Below are 18,535 nucleotides of genomic sequence, written 5' to 3' on the forward strand. Positions count from 1 at the left end.
AAGGCAATCAGTAAAATATGCGACAATGCTGTGGCTGAAGATAAGTTAGAACAGAAAATGAAACATATAGAAGAAGAATGGGCAGAGCAGGTGTAGTAATAGCTGTCTACTGACCGTACAATATTATCTTGGTATAATTTGAAAAGTAAACCAGATTAGTCAGTTCTTAGTGATGAGAACAACAAAATTACAGATAATCATGTTAATCAAACACATTCAGTTTATTGACTTAAGAACACCAAGTAATTCATGTTAAGTGTAACGCATGCACAAGTTGAACTATAATGTCTACACAGGATGTCAGTCTGTTGAGAAAAAATATGCATTAACAGTAACTACGTAGTTGATCTTTGTAATCTGTTTGGGTAGGATGGGCAGTATTGTATGGTAACTTATGCAAGGCCATCATTCTTACCTACTTTATATAACTGTTGTGTTTTTACAAATTGTTTGATGATTCAAAGTTTGTTACATGTATTGACAGATTTGTGAAGTCGCTGGTTTGTTGTAGGCATTGGTCTTTAGTAATTATAAAAGGCGAGGCCAAGTGACTCTTTCAGTGTCTGAGACTCAGAGGCTTATAGAACAAGTTGAAGATGCTGAAGGGTCGTTGACTTCGATGTTGACATCTCTACACATTGGCCCAATGAGAGCAACTGCAAAGATGTGGTCTAAGAAATTGGCTCAAGTGTCAGCTGTTCTTGCAAAGGTAATTTGTGCATTCATACTGTCAGAAGTTTTGCTACGTAAAATGTCTTTTTAGTGGCTGGCAGTGCAGCAGGCATGGTGTTATATGGAATCTGTGTTTTGTCAAACATCAATTATACAAGTTTGTTGCTGCCGTTGTGCTCTTTTGTTACCTTGTTAGACGATATGTCTGTGGCTTATCAGGAGATGCCACAGAAATTGAAGGACTTTCAACAAATAGACAGAAACTGGACAAAGATGATGCGACGTTCATGTGATCAGAAAAATGTGCTGGAGGTACCATAGTCACACACTGGACAGGTTTTACTGCTGTTGTAGATTTGTGTGTTGTTCAAAGTGCTGCCTAGGTGGAGATATATCAAAGCACACTCTTCTTGTTAGTCTAGCAGAGAGCTTGGAATTGTGTCAGCAATCAATTAGTCACTACTTGGAGGGCAAACGACAAGTTAGCAGTTTTGCATGGTTAATGAAGGCATGCAGTGTAGATTGCTAGTGTAGATATCTAGACATAAACACGTGAGAGTTCTTTGTCGTCTCGTGCCATCGTGTGTAGCTTAGTTTTCTGTAAAGATTAGTTTATGCATCAAATAGTGTAGTATTATAAGAGTTTTTGTACATAGGTGTTTTGAATGTGCAAAGAACAAAAGTAGACATTTCCATATGCAATCTTGATGGGTTTTGTGTTTATTAAAGGCATGTCCAAGACTCTATCTCATGTCAGATTCTGTGCTGCTTGAGGTGATGAGTTATGAAAAGGCTGCAGCATCTCTTATGCCACATTTGGGGTACATAGCAATGGTAACTTACAGATTAAATTTGTGTGTATCATATGGTTGTTTGTTACATAGGCTTGTGTTTAATGATGTCAACAGCTTAACTGTGGGTGACCGAATTCCAGGAAATGAAGTTGAGGCTAAAACACTAAAGTTGTTAATACATGACAAGAGTGAGTTACGGACACTCTCCCAGAGCTTGTTGCAGCCCAAGAGCAGGGAGACAACAGACCAGAGTAGCTATATTACTACTGTTCATTCGGCTATAGGAGAGTCCTTAGCACTTAAGAGTCCAGTAAGAAACAAATGTTTTTATCGGTATACGTTTGTATGATTGTGATAAACAGGTGAGCATCTCTGGTGGGTTAGAAAACTGGCTTGTTTGTCTTATCAACAAGATTCGTGAATCTGTTAGTGCTGGCATACAGAAGGCTGCTAGGGAGATTCAGGCCATGAATGTGGATGAATGTGTTTGTCAGGTAGAGATGAATAGCTATTGTGCAGTCTAGTTTGCTAGATCTTTTTGTTCCTGAATTGTCTAGAACTTGGTACAAAGCTGTCAGATGGCTCTTCGGTATTTATGGACAGTAGAGTGTGAAGAGGTTGGTGTGTGTGTGTGTGTGTGTGTGTGTGTGTGTGTGTGTGTGTGTGTGTGTGCGCGCGCGCGCGCGTTCATGCATGCGTGTGTGCATGCATGCGTGTCACTGTGTGTTCTTCAACATATCTTTTTGTAGGCGATACGTGGTTCTCGTCGTGACCGGAAGTCTCTGATGAATGCACATCAGCGATTTGTTTTATTGGTGAACCGTCTTTCTGGTGTCTTGATAAAATGTGTTTGGAAGACTGCTGAGCATAAAGGATTGACAAGAGAGCAGACCTTAAAGCTTCAGAGTGTCATGGTGGTGAGTATGTGTTAGGATTTCTTAGTGTTTCCACACAGTGTTTGACTATATGCAACTTTGTACAGATTGGACTGCATTTACGAGACTGTCTTGAGGAATTGGTGAAACGAAAACTAAGAGATTTGTTTGATTTTGACTGGCAGAAATGTGGACGGTTTTACATCACACAAAGTGAAGGTTTGATATGGTTTTATGGGAAGGGAAAGAGACGTAGTGTTATGTTGTTTTCTAAGAAATAACGTGTTTGGTAGGGATGCTAGAGCAACAGGTTTTGTTGGTGTATACTTTCATTTCTCTTTTACATTTAGATAATTCTGTGAAACTGATGGTATCTCTTTTTGAAACCACGTTACCTTATGAATGTGAATATCAGGGACATGAATGTTGTTTTGTGCCAACCCTTATGACTGATCACGCATTTTTGGCACTTTCACACGTAATAACCGCAGAATTGTATTTGAAGTGTGTATACGGTGTGTCATATATGGCATCTATATGTTTGTAGGTTGCTCGACATAAATGTGGTGTTTTGTCTGGTGGACCAGGCGTAGGCAAGACGGAATCTGTGAAGGTATGGATTCATATAGAAAGCATGTGCAGTGCTTTGTGTGTATTTACATGGGACTAGAATTATTTGCTTAACAAAGATCATTTAGATGGGTAAACTGTGACAAAAGAGGCAGATCATCTGACAGACAAAATTGAATAATAACTTGCATAATAAGATAAATAAATAAAAATAATAATAATAAATACGACACGCTTGACGACTAACGAGCAGACTAACTGACTGACAGATGGACTGACAAGCAACTGAGTGATTGGATAAAGGTAAAAACCTACTGACAAATTGTAGATGAACAGATGCGATAGATTTAGGTTTTAGGTTTTGGCTCAGCTGTTTGGAAAATTCATGCTATTGGTCAATTGCACACCTGCGTTGTTGCCATGCAGTCTTGTGCGTCTTTTTCAAGGCATCGTGCAGGTACACGGTGTCATTCACTTTATTGGTAAATCTTTAACGTTGTGTAATGCTTTTGTGATAGGATGGTGGATGGTGTTGCATCGATGACATGCACAACATTTCTAGTGAATCGTTTTCTGTTGTTGTGCAACTTCTACAAACTGTTCATTTATGTTTACAATCGAAGACTAAAAGTGTGTTTTTATGTGGAAAGAAGGTCTTGCATTGTGCTTGTGTAATAAGTGATGGCTTATCAAGTTGTGATTATGTGATTTATAGATTATAATTGCAGAAGGATTCTCTGTGTTTGCCACAGCTTTAGCTTCATCACCTGGAATGCCATACTCAGTTCCTTCTCACTGTCGTTCAGTGTTTCGAATTGTTGGTTTAGCTGAACCTGATACAACTGTTATTTTGAGAGGCTGGCTGACTAATGAAGGATTCAAATCACCCAAGATGTTAGCTGACAGAGTAATGGTGATGATATCATTATGCGAAGATCAGCTGTACATTTGCTTTATTTGAGATAACTAGAGTGTTGGGTTTGCTTATTTGTATTGTACTTTAGTCCATCACGACCGCAAGCCAACTTCAGTCTTGCTAGTTTGCTTGCTGCTATCAGGATGGCAGGTGACAGACGACGTGCTGTGAAACGGTCTCAAGTAACAGGCTTAGAAGCAACATCTCCTAGTTTGTCATCTACAGGAGCAAACCCTGGTAATGAGGTTTTGTTCTATGTACACACACATGCACCCCCACACACACACACACACACACACACATGCATGCGCGCGCACACACACACACACACACACACACACACACACACACACACACACACACACACACACATGCTCGTGGGCACATGGCACTTTCTTGAGTGAAACGAGATCACTGATGACTAATGTTTGTGTCATCTAGTGGCAGATATTGACAGATTTTAATCTAATGACAAAACAATGTGATAATTTGCATACTTTGTATTAATTTTCTGTTTTTGCAACTTCAACACTGTGTGCTTTATGAACAGGCTCTGCTCTTGGCTGGATTACAAGGCAACCATCTCTTATACCTGGTACAATAAGTGCTAGTAAGTTTCTTAGTTTGCATTGACAAACAACTACCGGACAAGTACATTGTATGTGTAGATCAATTGATGAAGTTTCAAGCGGTGGCTGCTGTTCGTAAAGCAAACAGTGTCACTCCTTTGACTCAAAATGCCAAACTGGATCATTCACTGGTCGGTGTTGTTCTAAAAGAAATGTTTATGGCGAGGATGGCTACCAAAGATTTAACAGTCTTATACAACGTTATGAGAGATGTGTGGAACTTCAGCAATTTGCATGACCCGGATACACTAGCAGAAGATGAGGAAACAAAGCTCTCTCAGATACAACAGGCATGTGCAACCATGTCGTCTGATTTAGGGCTAATTGCTCATTCACCATGGCTTGCAAAAGTGATGCATCTTTATACACTTTTGGACCGTTTTAATGGTAATGTGTGTTTGTCTTTGTAATTTCTGTTTGTCTGTCTGTCTGTCTGTCTGTTTGGTGTGTGCTTGTGTGTGTGTGTGTGTGTGTGTGTGTGTGTGTGTGTGTGTGTGTGTGTGTGTGTGTGTGTGTGTCTGTGTGTCTGTGTGTCTGTGTGTCTGTGTGTCTGTGTCTATGTCTGTGTCTGTGTCTGTCTGTGTCTGTGTGTGTCTGTGTGTGTGTGTGTGAGTGTGGTTTGTGTGTGTGTGTGTGTGTGTGTGTGTGTGTGTGTGTGTGTGTTGTGTGTGTGTGTGTGTGTGTGTGTTTGTGTGTGTGTGTTGTGTGTGTGTGTGTGTGTGTGTGCATGCGCGCGCGTGTGTGTGTGTTATAAGTATCATTTCTTCCATTAGGTGTTGTTGTCACGGGTTGTAGCGGCTCAGGCAAATCAAAGTGCTTGGAAACTTTAGCTGCTGGATTGACTAAGTATTCTACCGATCAGGCAAACATCGGCAGTGCCAACAGATTAATAACATACAAAACTTACTACATTAACCCATTGTCTGCATCAAGTCTTTCACATGTGTTTGGTTATGTTGATTCATCTGGCAAGTGGCAAGAGGGTATTTTTTCAGTTTTTGTTAAGAGAGGAATGAAGGCAAGCTGACATCAACACGTTGGCAATCATTTTGTGCAACATCTTACTTTTTTAGTCTCATAATACGATGAATTGGGTATGTTTTGATGGACCTGCCACATCTAATTGGACAGATTATCTCAACCATATTTTAAACAACAATCAAGTCACTTATCATGTTTTCTTTGGGCTTTTTTGTTTGTTGAAATTGCTAATTTATTTAGATTACATCTCTGATGGATGGAACAAGGCTTCAGTTGCCTGACAATGTGAAGATCATACTTGAGACAACTGACCTTGAGAAAGCTTCTCCGTCTTTGTTGTTTAGAGCAGTATGTAACACTGTAATGTTGATGTTAATAATGATGGCAACAGTAGTGGTGATGGCCATGTTAGCAATAATTCATGAGGGTAATGATCGGTGTTGGCGGTGGCATGTACAGCACCTCACTGAACCCAAATCGGTCATTTTAGCTCTAGGCTTCTAAGTACACATTCACGTTACTGCACTGTGCTTTTCTTAAATATAGAATATTGTTTGTGTCAACAATTTTGCATGTTAGTCTTGCACGTTAGTCTTGTATGTTAGTCTTATGTTAGTCTTATGTTAGTCTTGTATGTTAGTCTTAATTGGGGTAATCAAAGTTCCAGGAGAGTGCTGCATGACATCTTTACTGATTCAGTTATATGATGTACAAGTGTGTGTTATTTTCAGGGTATTGTTTATCTGGATGATGGTGCCCTTGGCTGGAAGCCACTCTTTAATGCTTGGCTGAAAACAAGACCAGAGAGAGAACTCGAGGTTGCTACGGCATGCAATGAGTCACAAATAAGTCCCTACGTACCTGTTTTATCACAGGTTGTTAACAATCTTATGGTGAAGGTGATAAGCCAAGTTGCTGAATTTGTGAAGACTAACTGCAGGTGAAGTACCACATTGCATCCATTTTGTTGAAATAGATTTGAGGTTTTCTTTTGATTTTGCAGACCTCTGTTGACTGTTTGTGAAGTGGGTGTCTTTCAGACGTGCTTGGCTTTACTGACCACATTGCTTAATGTATACAGTTTTTGTGTATCTTGTATACATAGACTGTATATGCATCATGCATATATATTTGTAATCTATGATTTTAGAACTACAAAGAAACAAGAGAAATTTTTGAAGTGATGCATGTTGAACGGTTGTTCTTCTTTGCTGTTGTCTGGTCATTTGGAAGTTTGCTTCCAGAGGCAGATCGATTGCGGTTTAGTGTCTTTGTTAAATCTCTAACAGAATGGTTAACTGAATTTACTTTAGTTGGGTGTATCGTGACTAACCGTGTGTTACTGTTTTTTTAGTTTTCCTGATGATGATCGTGACGTAGTGCCTTTGACTGTGTTTGATTTCTATGTTGATGAATCTGGAGAATTTGATCCTTGGCAGATGAGGTTGGAAACAGATGATGCTTACTGACTGTGATTAACAAATATGTACACAAGTATTAAAATTTAAGCCAAACTGTGAATTTGATGAAAGTGTGAACCAAGTGCATGCCTTACTTGTCATTCTACGTCAGGAGTGTTGTCATTCTTTACATGAATCTATAAGTAATACAAAGGGTGATAGGTTGACCTGAAAAAGTTACAGCATATCTGATTGGTGGTCTTATTCTGTTATCAGAGTGCTAGATACTAACTACTCTGAGGCAGGAGATATGCTAGGAGAAGTGTACGTACAAACACCAGTGATGGTATAGCATTTTTTGTTTACTCATTGTTATGTATGGCAATGTTGTCATGTGGCCAGGCTCGTATAGACCTTTTAATGGACTTGGTGACTGCAACCAACAAGAACATATTGCTAGTTGGTCCTGCAGGAGTGGGCAAAACATTAGCAATAAATCGGTTCTTAAAAAAAACAGGTGAGAACACAGATAACAAGCAATCTGAAAGACTAAAACATACACAGACATGCTTGTTAGTTTGTTTGTTTGATTTTTTTGTATATTTTACAGATCATGAATCAACTATTGTGAAACGACTCGCATTCTGTCCTTCTACATCATCTCATTCTCTGCACGACTTTCTTGATGCCAACATGTATCACAGACAGGGTTTGTGTCTAATAGAAACTGGTTTAGCCATTTGTGTGACATTCTTTGTTTCAGTAAAGTTCTTGTTTACTAGGATTTATGTATGGTCCTTTTGATGGTAAATCAATGAGACTATTTATTGATGATTTGAATTTGTGTGGGAGCGATGAGTTTGGCAACCAACCAGCCAATGAGGTTAACACTAGTTCTGTCATAGTAGCGTATTCTTGTTATTGTCTTTGTTGTAGCTTCTGCGTCAAGTCTTGGACAAACAAGGATTCTATTGCTCAAAGACAACTGGCCAGATGAAGAGAGTGGATGATGTCTCTGTGATGGCATGCATGCGCACTGCATCACATGTTGTTGTGCCTAATCTGTCTGAGCGATTGACAGTGAGAGAGAACTACAGTTATAACTAACTACAGAATGATACTTTTTGCTTAGCGCTACTTTGCTGTGTTTTATCTTCCTAAATTGTCATCTGGCTCAATTCACCATGTTGCTTTTTCAGTTCTTAAGGTAAAGACAAATTCTCTTTTTGTTGTTGTTGCTGTTCTAGTATTGTAACTGTTCTTATCCAGGGTTGTATGACTCAAAATAATGGTATTGGTCTGAGTGATGAGATGCATGGTGCACTGGTAAAGGCATCTTGTGATCTTCTTAAACGAATTCAACGGAACTTACAGCCATGTGAGCTGCCTGGTCGCTCTCACTACTGCTTCTCTTTGAAAGATCTAATCAAAGTCTTTCAGGTTAGCCAGAAGACAGTCACTCACATTGATACACTATTAGTTCACTCTTTGGTGTGGATATAGGGACTGCAATATTGTAAGGATGAGAATCGTGATGTAGATAAATGTTTAGTATCTGCATGGCAGTATGAGGTAAAGCGTGTTTTCTTGGACAAAGTTTGTAGGAATGTTGATCATACTTGGATTGAGGAGACAATCCAGCTTATTACTGCAGAGGTATAATGTCTTTTATCAGTTTGCCTTGTATGTTGCAGATTACAGCATAGCATTGTTTGCAGCATTTCAAAGAAGTTATCATTGAAAAGGGCCAGACTTTTGTGACATTTCCAGTAAATGTTCAAGCATTTCAACGTAAGTGCAGTGCAATGTCTCACTCTGGTTGTGCCATCAAAACAGAGCTCATGAATGATGAACAAATCATTAAATCTCTCAACAAATACATAGACAGATATTGTGAGGACTTTGGTCCTAAGAGCCTGAAGATCACATTGTCAGAACTTGCGCGTCTACACATTGTGAGAATGCATCGTATATTGTCATTCTACAGAGGAGATATACTGATGATAGGGAGAGAGGGCATGGAGCTACAAGCACTAGCCAAACTGGCACTCTATATGTCAGGTTTTGAAGTCTTGTATAGTCGCAAGGGGTTGTCACAAGTGAATGACATGAGCGATCTGCTACGAGATGGTTTTCGGCAAGCTGGCTTTGATGGTAAAGGTTCTGCTGTGGTTCTGTCAGATACAGACCTTGAGGATTCTTTTGTAATGGAAGCTATCAATGCAATTGTTGTTTGTGGTGAATTGCCACTATTGTTCTCAAACGATGAGCTTCAAGGACTGCTGCAGTCTCTTATTCCAACAATAAAACGGGATTTTCCAACGTCTGTTATAGATCCAATGGACTATTTCACAGCTCGGATACAGCGATATTTTCGTCTCGTAGTATGTTTAAAACCAGAACATCCATTGCTTACAAGTCAAGCTCAGTAAGCTAGTTTATACTCATTGTGTTATTGTATGCACTGTGTGTTTTACAGTTTGTATCCTGGATTGATCAGAGGACTTAACGTCTTGTGGGTGAGAGACTGGAAGGAAAGCATGGTGACAAGTGAAGCCAACATTCTGCTTGCACCAGCTCTAGCAAGTCTGGGCAGTGATACAAAGTTAGATATTATGTAACTAGTATGTTATGGTGACATTTTTACTTATGCTGATTGTCATTGAAGGAATCATCTGATTACAAGCATTGCTGCAATTCATTGTCAGGTTATGAGAGACAGCAAACAGATTATTTGGGCAGACACACGCTTGACTGAGTACCACAAAGTTCCAGAGCCATCAGTTAGTGTATCATCAGATGTACTTAAAGAGCAACGACCAGACTCAGGTTCTTCAGCTCAATCTAACATGTCAAAATCTACAGCTCGTACAGTCAAAATGATGCCTGGTGAAATTTTGTTGGAAAGGATCAAGTTTTTGGAAAGTCAGCAAACGAAGAAAGATCAACACATGCCGTTTGTTGGACCCAAAATGTTTACTCGCTTTATTGAGTGCTTCAGAAGGATTTACACTGCAAAGAAGCAACGGTCTGCAAAAATGTTGTTGCAATTGAGGTAAGACACCCAGGAATGCTAAACACGATCTTTTCATTTTGTATCTCAACTTACAAATATGCATGAGGAAAGATCTTTTTAATTAGTGTTTATGGCTAATTGATATGTTTTAGGTTATCATTGTCTACTCTGGATCAAGCAACTGTTCATGCTAGAAACTTACGCAAAACGATTGAGGAATTGAATAGGAAGTACTTGACTACATCTGAACATGCTTCATCTCTTCTGTCTGCTTTGACAGGAACTGCTTCTTCTGTTGAACAGCTGTCAGCACAGGAAGAGGGCAGTACTGGCTTTATTGCAGCATTTTCTTTTGCTAATGTTCAGGTGCAAGAGTTACTTGTTGATGATAATGATGACATGGAGGATGACTTACTGGAGGCATCTATAGAAAGATATGACTATCAACGACAAACTCTATTAGATGACATACAAGATGCAGAAAAAAAGCAAGCACCTTTGGAAGAGAAATTGGTGGCTAGTCGAGACAAGGTGAGAGCAGTTGCTAAACATAACTTGCAACTGATGTATTAACTCTTTTTGGTGGTCAATCTCTAGATTGCTTACTGGCGTGGCAAAATAGATAGAAATACAATAGAGAGACTTCGTGTTTTGGTCAGTCCTCCTCGTGTCATTAGTATTGTCATGGAATTGGTCACAGCAATTGTTCGACGAGCACAAGAACAGAACTTAGAGTTGGGGATGATGGCTGCTGGGAGTCGTCCGGCGTCCAGTGTGGTATTATCTTCAACTTCTACTAGAAAATCTGTTGCTGGGTTGGTATTGCCAAGTGATATGATCCAGTCAAAGTTGGATCGTGACCAGTCGACTGTAGGGACAGTAGGAGAGGCACAGAAAGTTGTTGACACGCTGCAACAGGTATCTTGGGAAGAAGGTCTGCATCCAGACATCGCCACTTTAATTGAAACTCATCTTAGTCCGAACTCTTCAACTGAACAAGGCACTTCGACAACAGCGGACACACATCGGCAAACACGTCGTGACACTAAGATTAAAATGAGTCGTTTTAGCAAGCAAGCAAAGACTACTGAGGCAACACCTGTAATCACACTTGCTAATGCAAAGTATGCTTCTGAAGATGCAGCTACATTAATGCAGTATCTTAATGCTCTTCTTGAATATCATCATATATATCTTCCATATAAGGAAACTCAAATGCACCTGGTCAACTGGAACAATGAGATCATTAAGCTAGAAGAGCGGCAGCATACAGAAGTAAGATGGTTTGCTGTGTAGCTTGACATCTATACACTTTGATTGCTAACTACGTGCTGTGTGCAGAGAAAAGTTGACATAAAGAAAGCGATCATTGAGCAGGAACATGAGGCTGAACCTGTCTTGATGAAAGAGGACTTATCAAAATTAGAGCAAAGTTTGAGTGATCTTTATGCACAGTTTGAGGAGGCAGTCATGGTGAAACACAACATTGATCAACAACGAATTGCAGCTACTGAAAAGCTTCGACACGGAGAAACAGCCCTGGATGCGTACATTTGATCAAAATTGATAATTTGTTTTCATATTGCTTACTGTTTTTGCTTCTCAGGCTGAGTAATCTGAGAGTAAAATGGGTTAATCAGATGGCTGAAGTGGAGGGTGACCCAGGTCTTCTGACAAATTGTCTGGCTTCAGCTGCTTTTGTAACTTACTGCCTGCCATTGGAGCCTTCTGCCAGGTATGTGCACACTTGTTGGTATTTGTAAGTTTGTGTTTGCTACAGTTCAGTGTCATTCTGGTCATTTAGAATGAAACTGGCTGCTTCATTTGTGACAATTGCACAGAAACATGGCTTGCCAGCTCCATCCAAAAAGTTGTTTCACGACTTGTCTGTTGTATCTTTTCTAGAAGAGATGGTGAAGTTTGAATTGAACGTACATTGTGCTTACTCAGTTGCTTAGTTCTTGTTTGACAGGATGTTTTCTCTTGTGACAAGGAAGAGTATAGCCTTGAGTGGAATCTATCAGATGAAATCTCATTGCAGAATGCCTATTTTATTATGCAACAAGGCATTTTCCATCACTGGCAAGTAATTGTTGACAAACAAAGGTTTGTTGTATCTTGGCTTCAAAGAACCAAGAAGGGTCTAAAGGTGATAGAACACGGAAGCTCCATGCTTCGAACGGTGCTCATAGAGTGCCTGACTGGAGGGTTCCCAATTCTTATTCTTGACATACAGCCACAACTGCTTCTCTCCGACCCAATTCTCACAAATGTTCTTCACAGTTTGGATAAATTCTTTGATCGGCAGAGCCTAAAAAGCTTCAAGATAGCAGTCAGTTTGGTACACTGGTGATTTATAGTGTTGTGTTGACATGTTTCTGTTCAGGTGGGCAGTCAGGAAGTTGTGTGTGCTTCTGGATTTATGCTTTTTATGACCACCACTGTCTCTGTTGAGGAGCTATCACCAGAGTTTATGTCATCATTTATTGTTATTCAGTTTGTACCTACATTTGATGGCATCCAAGGCTTGCTGTGTGATTGGTATGTGCAGACAGAGCAAAGAACTTTGCATGAGAACAAGCTAAACAGTAGTGAAGTGAGTGCTTTTGGACAACTATAGTTGTTTTGTAGTGATTATTAGTGTCTCTTGAGTAGAAAGTCCAGGTGGCTGTTAGAAAAGTGAAATCATTAGAATCCCTTTTGCTCTCTTCTCTTGCGGCTGCTGCTGAACATGGTCAGAATGTTCTTGATGATGTGACAGAAACTGGAAATCTGTTTAAAATTGCAAAAGAACATGAAAAGGCCGAGCATAGGTAATGGAAGAGTTTGGATATGAGACAGACAGACAGACAGACAGACAGACAGACAGACGGACGCCTGAGAATGGGTAGCTGCATTGACAGGCAGACAGACCAGCAAACAACTAGGCAGTGGAAACAAGTAGATTATTTTGTGTTTATGCAATACATGATCTGCATTAGGCTTCAGCAGGCATTAGAAAGTCAGCAGAAAATCTATACGGAGCAGAATGCTTATAAGCACATTGCTTGTCGTGGTGCAGTTTTGTTTGAAGTGGCACGATGTATGGCATCTATGAATTCACTTTATCAAATATCATGGGAGAACTTCTTAACACTCTATAATGCAGCAATATCTAAGTCTGACAAGTCAGTATCATCTTGCTAGACACTATTTTATGATCATTTAAGTGCCTTTACATTTGTGTATTGTGCAGATTAACAACAAAGAATCTAATAGCCAAATTGACACAATTGGTTTGGTATTCTTTGTCAAGAGGTGTACAACAAGAAGATCGTTTGTTTCTAGATTTTATATTAGCTATGGAGGTATAGAAATTGTTTATCGGTTGGTTCATTCACTTGCCTGTTTTCTGCAGTGTGATTTTGCATGACAATCTGCACTGTGGCATGGTCTAATGTTACTAAAATTTTAGTTTGTGTTGTAGTTGTTTGTTTGTCTTTTGACCAACTCACCATTTTAGTTTAACAATACTTACTTTGTTGCTGATTTTTATATTAGCTTGAGCAGATCGAAGGACGGTTGTCGTCTTTTGACAGGAAGTTTCTCTTGTCACCTCAATCTGTAGCAAGAGATATCTACTTAAGTGTGGCTGCTACAGGAACAGTGCCCAACCATTTACCAGTTCCTAATGTAAAAGTGTTGGGAAAGAAACCTTTTGAATGGATGGCAGAAGAGCAATGGCACAACATTCAAGTATGCGTACACACACACACACACACACACACACACACACACACACACACACACACACACACACACACACACACACACACACACACACACACACACTTGTTTTTGTTGATCTGACTTTTGCTTCATCTGATTAGATTGTTGGATTCACTTACGACTGGTTTTCTGAGGCTGTGGAACGAATCTATAAAGAGGGACGTGAGATCTCATGGAAGCACCTTTGTGAACACGATATGCCACAGTCAATCTCTCTACCGGAAAACTTGAATGAGAAGTAATAAGGAGTATAAGTTATTTTTGTGTTGCATGCATTGTTTGTTGTTGCTGTAGGCTAAATGAAGGACAAAAATTGCTGTGTCTTCGTACAATCAGACCAGATAAATTATTGGAAATCATCAAGTTTTTTGTTGAGTCAGTTCTAGGGAATAGGTAGGCAACGTACACAGATAAGTGAGTTTTGCTTATTTGCTCAATAATTCTCACATGCCGCAGACCATCTGATGACATGCTTGATGACCTGAGTAATGTTCATAAGACAACAACACCTAAGATGCCAGTGTTTCTGTTGTATGAACAGGAACCAATGGTCGTGGAAAGGCTTGTATCAGATCTTGCTAGATTCAAGAAGGTTAACTCTATAACTTTCAGTTTTCTAATGTATCAACTGTATTTGCTGTTGGTAGGCATCTCTGGATTCTTATGTGTTGACCGGAGTGCCAGAAGAAGAGCAAGAAGTTGTTGCACTAGTACAGACAGCCATGGCCAATGTAAGCTAGACAAAAACTCAAGTAAATTGTATTGCTTCTTGGTAGTTCTTATGGTTGTATGAATTTAGGGTGACTGGCTTTTGTTGGAACATGTGCAGTGTTGTCCACGTTTGCTACAGACATTAAGCAACTTGTTGAGAGAAACTTCTTCTGTTAGTCAAGCGTTTCAGCTATGGATTTCAGCTGACTGCTCTTCATCGTTTCAGTCAGGATTGTTACTAGATTCAGTTCGTGTCATGGTGGACACCCCATTCGTACTGACATTAACACAACATGATGACCATGTTTAAGTTGTATCTGTTGATATTTAGAATATGAAGACGGCTGTCTTGAGATGTCTTTCATGGATACCACAAACCTGGACAAGATTGAGCTCCCGCCAAGAGTGGCTACCTATGTTGCACAACGTCAGTGTACTTCACAGTGCCCTTCGATTTCGTACCAGTATGGAGGGAGTAGGGTTCAATGTGAATTATGTGTGGGATGTTCAGAATTTTTGGGTATGAAGAACTACAACATAGCTGTTTTTGATGAGTAGAAACAAATTTGTGTAATAGGATGCATTGTCGTATGTACGAGATGAGTTTACTTTGGCAGAGAAAGTTGATCCTAAAGGTGGCACACACGGTCCAAAGGGGATTTCATGGACAGGTCTAAAAAATATCCTCACTATGGTAGGTTTATGGAGTTGATTAGTGGATGTATGTAGTTGTGATTTGTTGTCTTCAGGTTGTGTATGGAAGTCAGGTGACTGACAGCGTAGATTATTATGCTGTTAGAGCTGTAATTGACCAGTGGGTCTCTCGGCAAGCAGCAAAGAAAGATTTTGAAGCTCCGAAAAGTAATTACTGCAGAGTTGATACAATTATTCATTCATTCATAAAGGGTTGTACTGTTGACTTAGCAAAGTACAAGCCTTCTGTTCATGCATACAGCCAGCCAGCACAAATGGAGAAAATTTATAATGCTGTTAAGTGCTCCAACCTGTCAAGTACACCCGAGATGTGTGGCATGTTGACAACAATGGAGGTAACAATGAAATCTTGCTGTTTGAATTGAGTTTCTATGAGCATTGTTTAGACTCAATCAAAGGAGGGTTTGCAAATTTTCTCTCGTCTCCCGTCTGCCTTTGAGTTGCTTGCTGCTGTGTCAATACCACAGCATCATCAAACGAGAAGGACATTGATGGGACCTCCTGTTTCTGGTCTGGTGTCATCAAAAGGAAAAAGGCCTTATACACCTGCTGTTCTAAAGAGGCGACAATCTTTTCATCATGGGGCTTTCGGAGGGGCCAATAAACTTGGTGGGATTGGAAATTTGTCCATGTACCTCAATTATGGGGCCTTTCTCAAACCGTCAAAAGACCTAGTCTTGTCAGAGCTGATCAGTAACCTCCTGTCTCGACTGTACAAAGGATGGAACAAGGTGAGATGTCATTTTTCACTCTGATTTTTAGGTGATATATGACTTAATTGAAGGATGGTTTGTCTGAACGTCTGAATATGTTGGGAGAAAACCTTCCTCTCCCCTTTTGGCTCAAAGAGGAACTTGATCAAATGCAGAAGATCTTGAACAAATTTCGAGCTGGTCTTGTGGTGAGATTAGCAGCTTCATGTGTATCTCACATTATGTTTTTGAATAGGATATGTAATATATAGGATATTCGAAATATCCTCAATTGTTCAGATGGAACGTCAACAGTTTTGTCACCTACTTCATTGTCAATTGCTTGTGACTTATTTCACAACCGTATTCCGACCGTCATATATCATCTCTTGACTTCCACTTTGCCATCACAGCATGAAGGATCAGTTACCAACTGGATCCAAAATCTGACACATCGTTGTCAACATATGGATCACGTCCTTTCTTTGGTATATTGATTACTTACATGATGTTGACAATCGTTACACCTATACTCTTGTGATAAAGGGTCAGGAGAAAGTTCCTGGTTTTAACATCGGATGTTTCTTTCACCCGGAAGGCCTCTTAGCAATTTTCAAACAGGTTGATATCTTTTCTGTACGTGTATTTGAGTCCTAAATAGTTTTCATTGTTTCTCCTTGTGAAGGATGCTTTCCAATTGTATGAGGCTCGATTGTCGATGGCAGAACAGTTTGTTTATTTGGTTGAGGTTACCACAAGAGAGAAAGAACTGGTAAGTTTTTAGTCTGTCAGACTGACTGACCTGAACTCTCTACTCAACTTTACAGCTTCGAGACCCAGCCACTGAAGGCTTCTTCATGATTGGCCTTTATATGTGGCATGCCACATGGGACAGAACGTCTTCGGAAGTGATCGATGTAGCAAGCAAAGTAGTACCTCAGTCATTACCTATTGTCCACATAACTGCTGTACCTGAGACTGAGAAGATCGCTGCTATGGATTTGGCCAAGTATACATCAGTGTACAGCTGCCCATGCTATTTATCCAAGTCAAACAGAAGTAAGATTATCATGAATATCGATGTCAAACAAGATGAAGTGTCAACACTACGATGGCCTCTCAGAGGTGTGATGTGTACACTTCGTCCAGTCTAACACACTGTGAAGTACATGGTTTATTTTAGTATTACTTTATTTTTTCACTCTCCAATCAAATTATGTGTACTAGTCTACATATTCTTTCAGCTTAAAAAATGTCATTTGAGCAACTACAGCATAAGGGACGAGGTTTGCAGCTAGGGCTACAACACGGAAAGAATTTTGCGTTGTTGTATAGCTTGCCAATCATGGGCACTCCAAGTGTCATTGATCTATTATGCTCGGCAGTGATCTTCAGGATAGTTTCCATTGTACTATGGTATTCAGTCAAATTTAGTGAATGCCTCTCCTTTGGATCGTGATCGAGATTGAACAATAAAGGTGGGTCTTTTCGAGATAACGTTGTCGTGTCCCAACAGTCTTGATCTGGGTATGGTGGAAAACAGTGGCTTCCCATTGTCCAAAAGTGTACCTTATAATGGTGATACCGAACAGCCATTAGGTACACGCCGCTGTAGTAGAAGAAACGATCACGAACAATAGCAGTTGTGTCATTAGTCAACAACTGAGTTAGGTCAATTCCATCAGTTGCTCGATCATTTGGTAAAGTGGCACCTGTCAAACTTACTATGGTAGTAAACAAATCCAGTGTACTACTAATACTTTCTGATATTGAATGAGATGGGATGATGCCAGGCCACCAGAAGATGGCTGGCTCGCGAACACCACCTTCGTATGTGGTTCCTTTGCCACATTTCAGCGGGCCTTGTTCACCACCCGTTTCAATGTCTTTCAGTTCAGGTCCATTGTCTGACATAAATACCACTAGCGTTTGACTATCAAGAGACAAGGACTCAAGATGAGAAAGAATTTCACCGACACTCCAGTCCAATTCAGCTAAAGCATCACCAAATATGCCTCTTCGAGTCGTGTCTTGATACCTTGATGATGCCCATTGGGGTCTGTGGGTATGATGAGAAGCAAAATAGAAGAAGAATGGCTCGTGTTGATGATTACTGATGAACTCTTTTGCTTCTTGAACATAGACAGCATCAAGATCACGAATATCAGCGGGTTGGCTCACAATAGTTGAATTGCGGTAAAGAAAACAATAACCTGGATGATCAGGCGATGGAGGGACGGGGTTGATATCCGACAGGCAAGCGCTCTGTGTGAACGGTAGACCAAAGTAACTATCAAATCCCCGGCTATGCGGCAAGTACTCGCCTTGCTCACCAATTCCCAAGTGCCATTTCCCGACCATCCCAGTGGCATATCCGTGCTCCTTCAGTACCTGAGCTACGGTAATTTCCGAAAGCAACATTCCTCCGCCATCTCCGGGCGAAAATACGTCCAGACCTGTAGGATTAGTAGACGACGGAGAGCGATAAACCCCAGTGCGAGGGTAAAGCCTGCCCGTCATGAGAGAGGCTCGTGAAGGTGAGCAGATCGGAGCCGCTGAGTAGAATTGCAGCATGCGCAGACCCTCTCTTGCCATCCGGTCAAGGTTTGGTGTCCAACTTGTTGGATGGCCATACACATTTAGGTCACCATAGCCGACATCGTCGCCGTATATTAGGACAACGTTTGGCTTTGATGGGATCTCAACGGATTCTGTGATTTTCAGAGTGAAGAACACGAGGAGACACATACAGCAGCAAAAACTGTAAATCCTACAAGGGCAGGCTGTCATAGCGCCA

At 40.3% G+C, this 18,535-nt stretch overlaps 3 protein-coding genes across 3 annotated transcripts; 2 read left to right on the forward strand and 1 right to left on the reverse strand.

Moving 5' to 3' along the window:
* The first annotated feature begins 40 nt into the window (after positions 1-40).
* LOC134191761 (dynein axonemal heavy chain 5-like) lies at positions 41-5,562 on the forward strand. The gene is made up of 20 exons (XM_062660383.1): positions 41-90; positions 512-709; positions 764-829; positions 892-984; positions 1,046-1,153; positions 1,402-1,493; positions 1,557-1,776; positions 1,829-1,960; positions 2,024-2,083; positions 2,216-2,383; positions 2,449-2,560; positions 2,692-2,819; positions 2,889-2,954; positions 3,270-3,368; positions 3,430-3,564; positions 3,627-3,853; positions 3,916-4,064; positions 4,378-4,437; positions 4,496-4,843; positions 5,230-5,562. Exons 1-20 carry the CDS (start codon positions 58-60, stop codon positions 5,481-5,483), a joined length of 2,748 nt encoding a protein of 915 aa, XP_062516367.1. The 5' UTR covers positions 41-57; the 3' UTR covers positions 5,484-5,562.
* Positions 5,518-17,031, forward strand: LOC134191760 (dynein axonemal heavy chain 5-like). The gene is made up of 44 exons (XM_062660382.1): positions 5,518-5,619; positions 5,678-5,785; positions 6,169-6,255; positions 6,313-6,377; positions 6,441-6,510; positions 6,588-6,730; positions 6,792-6,881; positions 7,114-7,183; positions 7,240-7,354; positions 7,448-7,546; positions 7,620-7,720; positions 7,774-7,917; positions 7,970-8,044; positions 8,107-8,277; positions 8,341-8,493; positions 8,556-9,265; positions 9,317-9,442; positions 9,506-9,892; positions 10,006-10,384; positions 10,451-11,128; positions 11,195-11,400; positions 11,460-11,588; positions 11,658-11,766; positions 11,826-12,185; positions 12,240-12,449; positions 12,509-12,666; positions 12,835-13,020; positions 13,089-13,200; positions 13,394-13,588; positions 13,723-13,859; positions 13,916-14,014; positions 14,078-14,213; positions 14,269-14,352; positions 14,421-14,606; positions 14,664-14,852; positions 14,910-15,026; positions 15,082-15,193; positions 15,257-15,381; positions 15,433-15,777; positions 15,831-15,947; positions 16,011-16,226; positions 16,285-16,359; positions 16,424-16,510; positions 16,566-17,031. Exons 1-44 carry the CDS (start codon positions 5,542-5,544, stop codon positions 16,890-16,892), a joined length of 7,866 nt encoding a protein of 2,621 aa, XP_062516366.1. The 5' UTR covers positions 5,518-5,541; the 3' UTR covers positions 16,893-17,031.
* On the reverse strand, positions 16,911-18,504 carry LOC134191762 (arylsulfatase A-like). Its single transcript, XM_062660384.1, has one exon. It carries the CDS (start codon positions 18,484-18,486, stop codon positions 16,984-16,986), a length of 1,503 nt encoding a protein of 500 aa, XP_062516368.1. The 5' UTR covers positions 18,487-18,504; the 3' UTR covers positions 16,911-16,983.
* Positions 18,505-18,535: the final 31 nt, after the last annotated feature.

This window comes from Corticium candelabrum, chromosome 16, assembly GCF_963422355.1.
Source record: "Corticium candelabrum chromosome 16, ooCorCand1.1, whole genome shotgun sequence".
NCBI lineage: Eukaryota > Metazoa > Porifera > Homoscleromorpha > Homosclerophorida > Plakinidae > Corticium > Corticium candelabrum.

Bases quoted from the DNA above. Each gene is read 5' to 3' on its own strand.
- LOC134191761 (XM_062660383.1), top strand. From the start codon at position 58: ATGAAACATATAGAAGAAGAATGGGCAGAGCAG. The intron at 2,561-2,691 runs GTTTGATATGGT...TTTTACATTTAG, and splicing joins TTACATCACACAAAGTGAAG to ATAATTCTGTGAAACTGATG. The intron at 4,438-4,495 runs GTAAGTTTCTTA...TTGTATGTGTAG, and splicing joins ACCTGGTACAATAAGTGCTA to ATCAATTGATGAAGTTTCAA.
- LOC134191760 (XM_062660382.1), top strand. From the start codon at position 5,542: ATGAATTGGGTATGTTTTGATGGACCTGCCACATCTAATTGGACAGAT. The intron at 5,786-6,168 runs GTATGTAACACT...TGTTATTTTCAG, and splicing joins CGTCTTTGTTGTTTAGAGCA to GGTATTGTTTATCTGGATGA. The intron at 15,027-15,081 runs GTAGGTTTATGG...TGTTGTCTTCAG, and splicing joins TAAAAAATATCCTCACTATG to GTTGTGTATGGAAGTCAGGT.
- LOC134191762 (XM_062660384.1), bottom strand. From the start codon at position 18,486: ATGTGTCTCCTCGTGTTCTTCACTCTGAAAATCACAGAATCCGTTGAG.